This window comes from Littorina saxatilis, linkage group LG12 (genome assembly GCF_037325665.1).
Source record: "Littorina saxatilis isolate snail1 linkage group LG12, US_GU_Lsax_2.0, whole genome shotgun sequence".
In the NCBI taxonomy this organism is placed as follows: Eukaryota; Metazoa; Mollusca; class Gastropoda; order Littorinimorpha; family Littorinidae; genus Littorina; species Littorina saxatilis.
The window spans coordinates 64637391-64650872 of record NC_090256.1 but is presented as its reverse complement, the minus strand read 5'-3'; the positions used below and the strand labels follow the sequence as shown (position 1 = coordinate 64650872).

The window sequence follows — 13482 nt, the reverse complement described above, 5'->3', positions numbered from 1 at the left end:
CTCCTTTCATTTTTGTTCCATGCAGAGATGACCTTTTGTGCGAGTTGGAGTCTAAAACATCACCCCGTCCTCACTGGAGTTTAACTTAAGATCGAAGGTTTCATCTGTCCAAAACTGACGCAAAAATGGTGTTTTTATAATTATTTGGTGTTTTTGTTAGTGTTAGCAGTGTTTGTTGTCGTTGAATGTTATTCTGTGATCTCCAGCGGTTTCGTAATCGCAACTAACTTGCCTTCGCCTGGATAACTACCGGCATTCGCAAAAGTGCTTGTTGTTTTGTCAAAACGTTTGACACACATTTTAGCCTGTCCCTTTTTCAGTTCAAACAATGTCTACGGGATTATCGAATAACAAAAATACTTAAAAGTGCGGAACTGTACTCTTTGTACGTGTGTGTGTGTGTGTGGGGGGGGGGGGTTGGGGGGGTGGGGGGGGGGGGGGGGAGAGGCTGTTAGATATAAGTAGGCCAAAACTCGACACCTTTCTTGCATTTGTTACTGGTTTTTTTATTGTTGGTCAGTATTTTTGTTTTTTGTTTTTGCTTTTCTTATCTCCGATTACCTTGATTTCTTTATTATATGCTTTTATTTTTTTCAAAAGTAATCAGTAGTGACCTTTGGTTTAAACTGTTTTATTCAACGTTTGTGCATTATTTACAAAAAAAACGCATATAGAGTAAACAACAACAAGCATAATGCTTATAGTGGTGTTTACAGTTTTCTAGAAAAATACAGTGACCTTTAATGGGCTGCTGGGTCACTAGCTATTTAGCCAGGGCCGGACTACCGGGGGGGGGAGGCTTATGGGGGTTGCGCAACCCCCCCCCCCTAGCCTAAACATGTACCTCACTTATTTAAAACATTTTTTTATTATTGCTTATTGTATGCCGTTTCATGCAAGGAGCGACCATTTTCCTATCTCAGAATAGGACCTTCCCATCAGCTTCAGGGGGCCAAGCCCCCTGACCCCCACAAGGGGCTCTGCCCCTTGACCCCGCCAGGGGGAATATCCCCATGGACCACCACTGGCAACCCTCCCCCCCCTACCTCCTCTTAGCCTAGTCCGGCCCTGTTAGCTGTCCTTCCTACTGCGGAGTTAGTATTCACCCTGTGTCTGATCTGTCTGAAGACACCTCAGTGTGGAGGGGTTTAGCCATTCTGATAAGCATCGCTCCACGGCTATTGCCAGTTGTCTCTCTGACCGGACGCTACAGTCCTACGCGAATCTATCAAAACAAAAATACAGAGTTATCTCCCATATGGTTTTCGCGAGCACTGATCTAAATTTGAGATCAGTGTTCGCGAGACGAAAATGATTGCAGATTGGCCGACTTCGACAGTGATTATCCGTTCTGTTCTTCACACTTATGATAAAGACATCGTTCTAAGGTCAAAACAAGTCGAAATGTTGGGACTGCTGCCGGAAGGAGACCGTAATATATGGTTTCATCACTGTCAACTGGTTACAGAAAAAATCGTCTGCTCCAGTGAGCGCCGAAACCAAACGGTTGATTATCACGTGACATTTTTGCCATAATTAGAGTTGTTTGTACAGTAAATACAGCCGCGAAAAATAGCTCGCTTGAAACTGTCTTACATATCAATTCCTTTGTAATTTAAGAATTACAAAACACCATGAAAAATCATTATCGACGATCGCGAATCTGCTTATATCAATAATACATTACAAAAAGCTCTAAGTATGTAAAAAAATAAAAAATAAAAAAAATAAATCGGTTTTCAAGGCATCCTGTCAGGGAGAGAATGAGCCGAACTCATTTTGACCTGAGTTCAGGATGGGGTTTAGCAGCCAGCGCAGTGAAGGAGAGGAAACATTTTCTCTGCTCGCGCGGCAGCAAGCAGGATGTCTCTGAACTGTATTGCCAAGCGTGCGTGCGTGTGTGTGTGTGAGTGTATGTGTGTGTGTGTGTTTGTGTTCGCGCGCGGCATGGATGTGTGTGTGTGTGTGTGTGTGTGTGTGTGTTTGTGTGTTTGTGCGCGCGCACATGAGTGGGTGTGTGTGTGTGTGTGTGTGTTTGTGTGTGTGTGTGCGTGTGTGTGTGTGCGTGTGTGTGTGTGCGTGTGTGCATGCGTGGGTACGCGCTCGTTTCTTCCACATCATCATCAGATCTCCATCAACTGTTGTGCCTTCGTACACATGACTGGGCTTTCCCAATACCTGTCCTACTCACATGCGTCTGTGCATAAACCTTTATCGCACCTCACTTTGTCCCAGTCTCACATTCAGACCTTTGTTGTAACTATGTATATATATACGTTTGTTTATAACCTATCTTGTGCCTCGTTGATTGTGCCTCCTTGTGCAGTCTGTCATATGTTGTAAAAATTTTTTTTACAAAATTAACAGCTCTGAACGTCTGTTTGTCACCTATTCTGGGCCTCAATGATTCTGCCTCCATGTACAGGCTCTCTTTAACTCTGTATGTACATGTATGTGGCCCATCCTGTTCCTCCTTGATTCTGCCTCCATGTGCAGTCCCTTTGTAACTATGTACTTCTGTTTGTCATCTATCTTGTGCCTCTATGATTCTGCCTCCATGTGCATTTTGTCTGTAACTCTGTACGTCTGTTTGTCACCTATCTTGTGCCTCCATGATTCTGCCTCCATGTGCATTTTGTCTGTAACTCTGTACGTCTGTTTGTCACCTATCTTGTGCCTCCATGATTCTGCCTCCATGTGCAGTCTTTCTGTAACTCTGTACGTCTGTTTGTCACCTATCTTGTGCCTCCATGATTCTGCCTCCATGTGCAGTCTGTCTGTAACTCTGTACGTCTGTTTGTCACCTATCTTGTGCCTCTATGATTCTGCCTCCATGTGCAGTCTGTCTGTAACTCTGTCCGTATGTTTATGGTAACCTATCTTGTGCCTCCATAATTCTGCATTCATGTGCAGTCTGTCAGTCATAACTTTGTCGCACCTGTCTCTATATCTCAATCCACAGGGGCTTGTTTCAAAGTGCCTGGCTGGGAACAAAATTATGAAAGTATCGAACTCTGTAACCTTCCACTGCAGTAGTGGTATAGAGTACAATACTTCGATTGGCACTTTGACACAGACTCCTGTGTCTCTCTCACATGTTGTATCTCTCATCCTAATTTATACCTGCACCTCACGTGACCTCACCTAACCAGTCTTGCTGTGTTTAATCCTCTTGACAGGTCAGCCACGCTTCCGGATCCAGAAGCGATCAGGTATCGATCTCTCACCGATATTTGCATGGTTGTCATGTTTTGTTCCATCTTTTCCATTACACGTTCTTTGTTTTTTTCTTCATCGTTGTCCTCGAATGAGTTAGTTTTATTTTCCATTGTTCTCTCCCCTCGTTGTTGTGAGCATAGCTTCGTGGTAAAAGGCTTGTCATAGTTAAAGCGACCATGTACACCCTCCTCGTTTAAGCGACCATGTACACCATCACAACTAGGTCCAGGCTGTCACATGCGACAAGAGCATCCTTCCACTTGAACATATACCAGAAAACAACCGTCTGACCACCTTCTGTGTAGAGTTTCATTTTTTGGCAGAATTAATTGTGTAAGTGGTACCTATGCCAATCTGTGAAATTAATTCAGAAAAAAAATCCTACCCTACACATGAAGCAGCTAGACTGTTGAGTTTTAGTATGTGTCCAAGCTTTGAGCTGGTGAAGAGTTTAATTTTTTTCTCCAGAATTAATTGTGTAAGTGGTACCTATGCCAATCTGTGAAATTAATTCAGAAAAAAAATCCTACCCTACACATGAAGCAGCTAGACTGTTGAGCTTTAGTATACGTCCAAGCTTTGAGCTGGTGTAGAGTTTAATTTATTTTCTCCAGAATTAATTGTGTAAGTGGTACCTATGCCAATCTGTGAAATTAATTCAGAAAAAAAATACTACCCTGCACAAGTATCCGCTAGACTGTTGAGTTTTAGTATGTGTCCAAGCTTTGAGCTGGTGTACATGATCGCTTGCACGAGATGAACTGTAGCTTTAAGATGCGTTTTCCTGACTTCAGCCAGATGTAGATCTATATATTTCCGTGTGACTGATTTGATTCAACCTTTGCTATGTCAAATATGCTGTTGTTATGCAAGATCAAGCGTCTAGACCAGTGCTATGCTTTTGCGGATGTTTTGGTGATGTGTTTATCCTTTGGCTAGAATGCAGTTGCGGATATTTGTGTGTATGTGTGTGTGTGTGTGTGTGTGTGTGTGCGTGCGTGTGTGCGTGCGTGCGTGCGTGCGTGTGTGTGTGCATGTGGCTGTGTGTGTGTGTGTGTGCGTGGGTGCGAGAGAGAGAGAGAGAAGGAGAGAGAGAGAGAGAGAGAGAGAGAGAGAGAGAGAGAGAGAGAGAGAGCGAGAAAGGGAGCGAGACAGCGAGAGAGAGAGAGAGAGATGGAGAGAGAGAGAGAGAGAGAGAGAGAGAGAGAGAGAGAGAGAGAGAGAGAGAGAGAGAGAGAGAGCAAATCTGGTCTTAGCGCAACAAAGAGATTGTATTGATGGAAGCAGACATTTTATGCGGGCTTTCCTGGTATTGTGCTTTTTATCAGCAGCTTAAATTTAAGTGTTGTGAATCCCTTTGAATATGTGTCTTGTAGGTTTTTAAGTCAGTTTAGATTATAATAATTATTAGAAATGTAAGCCGAGGTTTCATGTTACAAGCCGAAGCCGCGGACTTAAAAAAGCAATCAGCGTTGCTTGTTCGGTGGAATCCCGCTTTTTACATTTATTTAGTCAAGTTTTGACTAAATGTTTTAACATAGAGGGGGAATCGAGACGAGGGTCGTGGTGTGTGTGTGTGTTGTGTGTGTGTGTGTGTGTGTAGAGCGATTCAGAGTAAACTACTGGACCGATCTTTATGACATTTTTCATGAGAGTTCCTGGGTATGATATCCCCCGACTTTTTTTCATTTTTTCGATAAATGTCTTTGATGACGTCATATCCGGCATTTTGTGGCACTGTCACACCCTCATTTTTCAATCAAATTGATCGAAATTTTGGACAAGCAATCTTCGACGAAGGCCGGACTTTGGGATTGAATTTCAGCTTGGAGGCTTAAAAAATTAATTATTGACTTTGGTCATTAAAAATCTGAAAATTGTATTTAAAATTATTTTTTTATAAAACGATCCAAAATTACGTTTATCGTATTCTTCATCATTTTCTGATTCCAAAAACATATAAATATGTTATATTCGGATGAAAAACATGCTCTGAAAATTAAAAATATAAAAATTATGATTAAAATTAAATTTCCAAAATCGATTTAAAAACATCTTATTCCTTGTCCGTTCCTGATTCCAAAAACATATAGATATGATATGTTTGGATTAAAAACACATTCAGAGAGTTAAAAAGAATAGAGATATAGAAAAGCGTGCTATCCTCCTCAGCGCAACCGCTACCGCGCTTTTCTGGATTGTTAATTTCACTGCCTTTGCCATGAGCGGTGGACTGACGATGCTACGAGTATACCGTCCTTGTCCGATTGAAACCTCGTAAATCGATTTTGAGCGTTTCGAGAAAAACACAAAAAACGTCTTTAAAAAATAACTTGTCATCAAAATAAGCCAATTTTTTCTGCACATGATCTACGAACACAAACAAATTACTGTGTGTAATTAAATAGTGTTGGTCACAATTAAAACGCACGATATTCAACAAAATTGCAAGATACGAGTTTTTCTTTTTTAAAACCCGACCAAACTTGAAGACTTACAAGGTTTTATAACATAGCCAAAGAACAAAAAAGACAAAAACAATGTTTAATACGCAGTAAACACACAATCGTTCTTTTGTCACAATTTTCATTTGTTTTTTGATTGTACAAACCGATGTATACTCATTCTTGTGTAAAATGTCCTTGCAGTCTCCTTGCAACCTTGTCAATCAACACACAAACAAAACCAAGTGTAAACTGAAGCTTATCAGTACATAACATTCTTTGCTTGCAGGGAAGCGTAAACATCCATACAAGAGCCTTTTTGTATGCACAGAAAACAGGGTATTCCTTGAAAACAATGAGATATCTTAGTTTGAGTGCAATTGTCATCTAAATGTCCTTGAACAGCTAGTAGTTATGCAGGATGACCACTCATGAGAATGCAGAGCTTAACGACCATGGGGTAGACCATTATAGTATTGGTATGAATCTACTGGAAAAAACCTCCTTGACATGCTGAAGATGCTGCCACTTTATGTCTTTGATGGTCAGCCGTACTCAGTAGAGCTGGGGGATGATATCGGGCTCACCATGTGCTCTCCTTCTTCTTTGCGAAAAAGGCCACCACTCCTCAGAATAGATGAGCTTGTAGCGACAAGTACCGTCAGGCAGGTACTTCGGTCTGCGAATATCCACCAATTATGGATCCCCAGAAGTGTCTGAGATCAAGAAAGTCCTTGAAGAATGTGTGGGCTACCTGGACAACTTTGTAAGGTTGCCTTTTTCTTGCAGAGGTGATGACTTCCACGTATTCGGCAGGCCAGACTATCTGCCTTCTCCTTAGTTTGTTTTTGATAGCTGGGTGTACAGAGTCTACTTTCATCCAGGTATGACCTTTCTCAGGAAACTTTTGGAAAACGACTTTTCCTTGACTGACTGCAAAGTAAAGATGGGCGTTTCCCAAGACTATTAAACTGCGGTTCTGGTACCCACAGCCGTCATTGTAGATAATGATTGCCTTGGTTGTTTCGCCAACTGTTGCTTTTGACTTATCTTTTTTGACTCATCCTACAAGTAGCAAGTAACCTCTGTGTCACTCAAGTTGTACAATGTGAAGACAGTAGTGGAAGCACAGCTTGGCCTTGAAGTATTTGTCATTTGCTTATATACATAGGGTCAACAAGTCGACCTGCAGACACATGGTGAAAACTTGGACATCACCATTCTCTTTAGCAACCCTCTTGTCAATGTTCTGTTATTTGCAAGCTTCGTCTTTGCGTTGAATGTGCATCTGGTACACATGCTATGGGATGTTTCCGTACTTGGATTCACAGCAGACGTTGCATTCATAGTTTTTGGGGTTGGTGAATCACAATGTTTGGTTTGCTTCACTACTTCCATTACTCCTGGAAGATAGTGACTTTGTTTCCAAGCGAAATCTGCACCATCAATTGACTCCTGCTCGCTCATGCGGAGCTTGCACCAGACAGAGCAAACATGACTCCTAATGCAAACAAGTCGAGCAGATACAGTTTTTGTCATGCTTTACAGTTACTGGGTCAATGCAGTCCACATGAAACTGACCATGATAATGGACACAGTACACCCACGAAACACAATCAGAGTCCATACGAACAGTGATGTCATCTATGATAAGTTCCGTTTCGAAATCCCATGGTATAGAACTTTTATTCAAGCACACACAGCACACCAACCTAAGATCTTCAAGCGAAGAGAATTGGCTTTCAGGTGTGAAGGGCCCACTGCCAGACATGACGGACTGCATTCAGACACTATATATAACACAACTTCAGTACGTGACATATATGCATACCTGTACATCTTCAGCTAACAAATAAGATCAGAAGTTCAGGACTGAACTGTTACATAGTTAAAAGATATTTCAGAATACTTTAACTGCTTAATCTCTCTTTGTAGTTATGCTTTTGTACTTAGCAAAGGAAAATACTAACAAAAAAATAATTTGAACAATAGCTGATGTCGTAGAGTGTCATTTTACTACACAATACGTAATGTGGGCACTTCTAGCTTCATTAATGACTCTAATATTTAATTTTACCTAAACTCTGAGCATACGGACATGTTACCGTAACCTCGTATCTAACGGAAACAGTTCATTTACCGCCGTGTTTAGATATTAGAAAACTTGTAAGTCGACATACGAGGTTTGCATCGGCCAAAACTGAAAAACACGCGAACAAAAAAAAGCTCGTAACTCAAGTTACGTGTAATTTTGGTTCGCGGTTTTGCCAAAATGATATACGAGGTATTTTTATACCCATTTTTAACTGACTTCCAGCGATCTTAGGCTTTCACCACAATAACAAAAAAATAGAGAAAAAATCGTAGATTATATTGATGTAAAAAAGTAGATTTCGTAAAAACTCGAGTTACGAGGTTTTAATCGGACAAGGACGAAATGCAATGCGTTCAGTTTCATTCTGTGAGTTCGACTGAGCTTGACTAAATGTTGTATTTTCGCCTTACGCGACTTGTTTAAGTGTGAGCTTGACTGTTTGCGTTGGCTTTGTAGTCTTTCTTTCATTTCGATTTTTGAATTGATTTGCCTGTATATTGCTTTAGTCTGGAGGTACGAAAAATGTTTTCAAATAAACTTACAAACAAACGATCTTACAAACAAACAAACATAAAGACAAATGGAAAAAAAATAAAATGAGAAACAAATGTTACTTTTTCTTCTTCTTCTTCTTCTTCTTCTTCTTCTTCTTCTTCTTCTTCTTCTTCTTCTTCTTCTTCTTCTTCTTCTTCTTCTTCTTCTTCTTCTTCTTCTTCTTCTTCTTCTTCTTCTTCTTCTTCTTCTTCTTGTTCTTCTTCTTGTTCTTCTTCTTCTTCTTCTTCTTCTTCTTCTTCTTCTTGTTCTTCTTCTTGTTCTTGTTCTTGTTCTTGTTCTTCTTGTTCTTCTTGTTCTTCTTGTTCTTCTTGTTCTTCTTCTTCTTCTTCTTCTTCTTCTTCTTCTTCTTCTTCTTCTTCTTCTTCTTCTTCTTCTTCTTCTCAGTTCTTTGTTCATGGGCTGAAAATACGGTGATTTACAAGATGGTATGCACGGGAAAGAACGTATCTTTTAAATTACTGTGAGATAAGCTAAAAAAAAATAACCCAGGGGTGAAAAGAAAAGAAGTAGAATATGGATCTTAGAAAGGAAGAAAGTAGTTTTCCAGTGCCTTAGGGCCTGACACTTAAAAGCTTGTGTAGTAAGTGGTTTTGACAATAATGATCCTCTCTACTTTTCAAGTGAATTTGGCTTCAGGAGTCGTTGTAATTTCGCCTTTTGACACGAAAAAGCGTGAACTAGCCTACCATTAGCAACCGGCGACCAACCACATGTCTTTTCAGGCACACACGAACGCGCGAACACACACTCGTATTGACGCAAGCACACACCGACGAACAGTCTAAAGCAATGCAGCGCAATCATGAGCACAGTATGCACTTTGTCTTCCCGCTGGAACAGGACGAAAGAGAATCAGGGTGTTTCGCATCAACTCGATGAAAATGAGCTTTTCGCTTTACCTAGTATCAATCCGTTCACACTACACTGAAATTGACACTATGGAAAAATCCGTAAATCGACCACAACGTGTGTTTGAACATGTAATGGGAATGTGTTGCTTAATGAATATTGGCGGGCCGCAAACTTTGCAAGAAAAATCTGACGGTTCAGCATGGCCGGGAACGCAGAAAAAGAACAAGGAGGAGTAAAGGAGTACACCGACACCTGTGTCAATCTTTGAAATTTCTTCAGCGAAATATGATTATAAAATGTACTTCCGCACAGTAAAATCATGCTGTTAATTTTTATAATGGTCTGGGTGGCCGAGTGGTAACGCACTTGCGCTCGGAAGCGAGAGGTTGCGAGTTCGACCCTGGGTCAGGGCGTTAGCAATTTTCTCCCCCCCCTTTCCTAACCTAGGTGGTGGGTTCAAGTGCTAGTCTTTCGGATGAGACGACAAACCGAGGTCCCTTCGTGTACACTACATTGGGGTATGCACGTTAAAGATCCCACGATTGACAAAAGGGTATTTTCTGGCAAAATTGTATAGGCGTAGATAAAAATGTCCACCAAAATACCCGTGTGACCTGGAATAATAGGCCGTGAAAGGTGGATGCAGCGCCTAAAGGCAGTCGATCTACTGGCCGATGTGAATGCGTGATATATTGTGTAAACAAATTCCATCTCACACGGCATTAATAGGTAACATGCGCCTTGAGTCGCCTTGTGTGGTGAGATACGTGCGCGATATAAATCCTCGTAAATAAAATAAATAAATTGATAATGTACGTCCAACTGGAATGATGCTGTTAAAGTCTCTCCCGAAAATACACTTTGCCCGCCATCTCAGATCTGGCTATGCTTTTTACATGGGATAAGAATTAAACATTCCTCCGCTTGTGCACAAAACAAAGCTCATCATTCTGACTCGTTCTTGTACAGAGGGAGAATCCTTTTTTTTTTTGGGGGGGGGGGGGGGCGCTATTTTTACAGATTGCCACTAGTGTCCTTTAAACAATTAATTCATTAAAATAAAATCCCCATCTGCTAGGCTTTTGATTTTTGGTATGTGTCCATGTAAAAAAAAAAAATATTAAAAATTAAAAAATAAAAAAAACCATCTGGCCACATGTGAGATGGCGAGTCTCAGTGTTTACACGCGAAGGACTGTGCCTTTCAAAACCGGTGTAGGATCCGGTCCGGTCCCCCCTCTGAAGTAGTCCCCCGGGGGACCAATTCGTGGCAAAAACTGCTCTATAATGGTCCCCCCTTAGACATCCAGCCTCGTTTTTCTTAGGCATTCAAGCCATTTTCAATCTATATCTTCGTCCGGTATTATGTAGTGCACAGACAGCAATCTCTTTGCAGAAAATAAAATAGATCTGATTTATAATGCCGTTCAAAAGAAACATCACATGAAATAAAATGAATAATAAATAAATACTGATAAGAAGAAATGAAACCAGTCTCTGATTCTTTCCTTTCTTTTCTCTGAAATTGTTGGTAACATTACTAACATTGTAACAAGAAAAACGAGGCTGGATGTCTAAGGGGGGACCATTATAGAGCAGTTTTTGCCACGAATTGGTCCCCCGGGGGACTACTTCAGAGGGGGGACCGGACCGGATCCTTCACCGGGACAGATCAATTTGTCGAGGTGCACGGCGGGAATAAAGCACAGGCACCTGACACATGGTGGTCACATGGTGAGAGTGGCAGATGTTGTACTCGTGTCTGTTGCCAGAAAGCACACCCCAGCCACAGCCCACGTCGTCAGTGTCAAGCTCCTGTGGAAGTAAGATACCTTCACATGCGCCCTCCGTTGTCACAGAAACGATAGCTTTCAAAGCCTTTCTTTTAAGTTGTCTTTTGTTTTTTTGGGGGAAAGGGTTGGGTTTTATGGGTTTTGTTGTTTATGGGAGCTAATCTAAATAACTGAGCACGCTATCGACTTTTCGAGTGAAGACAGCTGACCTTTTTTTTAATGTATTGATTTTGAACAAAATTCCCGGCGTACTGTTGACACGTTTTGTCTTTATGTTTAAGTACTTCTTGTTATATCTATGTGCTTATGCAGCCATTGGGCACTTACGGTGCATAATTTAGTGTCAGCAGAAAACGTGAGGGGCAACAATGGAAAGAGAGATAGAAACCAAGACACTCAAAAACGGTATGTTACTTGGACGTATAAACATGAAAAGGAGTTGTAAGACGACTTGGTGAAAAGTGTATCATTCTATTTGAAAGAAAGACAGAACAAGAGAAAGAAAGAAGGAGGGACAGGGAGTAAGAATGGAAAAAGATGGACAGAAAACAAGAATTTTGTTTGTTTGTTTGCTTAACGCCCAGCCGACCACGAAGGGCCATATCAGAGCGGTGCTGCTTTGACATATAACGTGCGCCACACACAAGACAGAAGTCGCAGCACAGGCTTCATGTCTCACCCAGTCACATTATTCTGACACCGGACCAACCAGTCCTAGCACTAACCCCATAATGCCAGACGCCAGGCGGAGCAGCCACTAGATTGCCAATTTTAAAGTTTTAGGTATGATCCGGCCGGGGTTCGAACCCACGACCTCCCGATCACGGGGCGGACGCCTTACCACTAGACCAACCGTGCCGGTGGAAAGAAAACAAGAAGGAAAGAAAGAAATATAAAGAGAAAGGAAGGAGTAAAATGAAAATACAAATGAAGAAATAAAATCGAAGGAAATGAAGGAAGGAAGAAAGAAAGACAGAAAGACAAAGAGACAGAGAGACATACATACAGACAGACAGACACTGAGAAGGAAATCTCGTGGCGCCCACATTTTCTGCAAGTCACGCATCATCGTAAACAGAACGGAGGGGTTGCGTGGGGTGAGGGTTGGGGTGTATGTGTGTGTGTGGTTGGCAAGGGGGAGGGGGGGGGGGGGGGGTGTGGCTCGAATCCCAAGAAGCCCCTGAAAGCGTGACCGATGAGCATATTTGTCTTTGCGGTCGACTCTTGACTTCCAATCACGTTTCCTATCAGTCAACTGGCGCCTGCACAAACTTTTCACGATTTCACCGGAGACAGAACTGACGGAAGCATGCATGCACAGCCGCCACTTTCTATTCCGAATAAAATTGAACCACCGACAAAACAAGACAAGGGAAAGAAAGAAAAACAAGAAGAAAAAAAATCCCTACATTCACAAACTAGATTGAGAAAAAGCTCGCTTACGAAAGGGAGAAAAATAAAGAGATCCTATGATTTATTCATTTTGGGGCTCCGCGGTTCGGGGATATGTTCAATTATAACTGTGACAGCACTGTCCTGTTTTCGAGTTGTTTACTCAATTCGAGCAAGGTTCGTGTCGGTTTCATTTTTGCCTAGCCGGCGATCGGAAAATGGAGTCATGTGCTTCCGTTTGTTGAAAGCCTCCCCCGGGCATATTTATTCTGATCATGTTCAATGGTGGAAATAAAAGCCGCCTATATACTGACAAAGTCGGGTTTCATCTGTGCTCTGGTGCTGAAGCGTCGTTGGCTCCCTCTGACAATGAACTTAAAATTGGCAATCTAGTGGCTGCTCCGTCTGGCGTCTGGCATTATGGGGTTAGTGCTAGGACTGGTTGGTCCGGTGTCAGAATAGTGTGACTGGGTGAGACATGAAGCCTGTGCTGCGACTTCTGTCTTGTGTGTGGCGCACGTTATATGTCAAAACAGCACCGCCCTGATATGGCTCTTCGTGGTCGGCTGGGCGTTAAGCAAACAAACAAACAAACAAATTCTCTGGTGAAAACAGAGCTAGGCGAAGTGGCTGTATTCACGTGCAGCGAAAATAACTCCAACTCAGAACCACAGAAGCAGAGAAAGCAGCAACAGGTAACAGCGTGTTTGTTGCTTAAATGTGAGCATGCTTTATTTGAAACTGACTTCGTAGCAATTTTAGATTGATAGCCATTTGTTGAAAAGCTGCATGGACATCAAGCGCCACACCAGAAGGGAAGGCAATATTCTGGGAGGCATCATTTGCCTTTATTGTACAGCTTCTTTTGTCGGTCAATAAAGGGGATCTTTGTGGTTTGACTTGAGTCAACATCTCTCACAATCTCAAAGAACGAATAATATGGTTTAGCTTGGTATTGCTTTTCCCCTGTTCTTGCCCCCCTCCCCCCCTCCCCCCTTCACAAACTTATAGAGGTACATAAAATGAACAACAACAACAACAACAACAACAACATCATCATCAACAACAACAACAACAACAACAACAACAACAACAACAACAACAACAACAACAACAACAACAACCACGACTGT

General features: G+C 41.8%; 1 protein-coding gene across 1 annotated transcript in view; it reads left to right on the top strand.

Moving 5' to 3' along the window:
* Positions 1-13482, top strand: part of LOC138982539 (5'-AMP-activated protein kinase subunit gamma-2-like) — a gene marked incomplete in the record, with an annotated part of 298415 nt that overhangs the window by 88404 nt on the left and 196529 nt on the right. Inside the window, 1 exon segment of the mRNA XM_070355850.1 lies at positions 3180-3212. Within this exon segment, the coding sequence (XP_070211951.1) occupies positions 3180-3212 (33 nt within the window).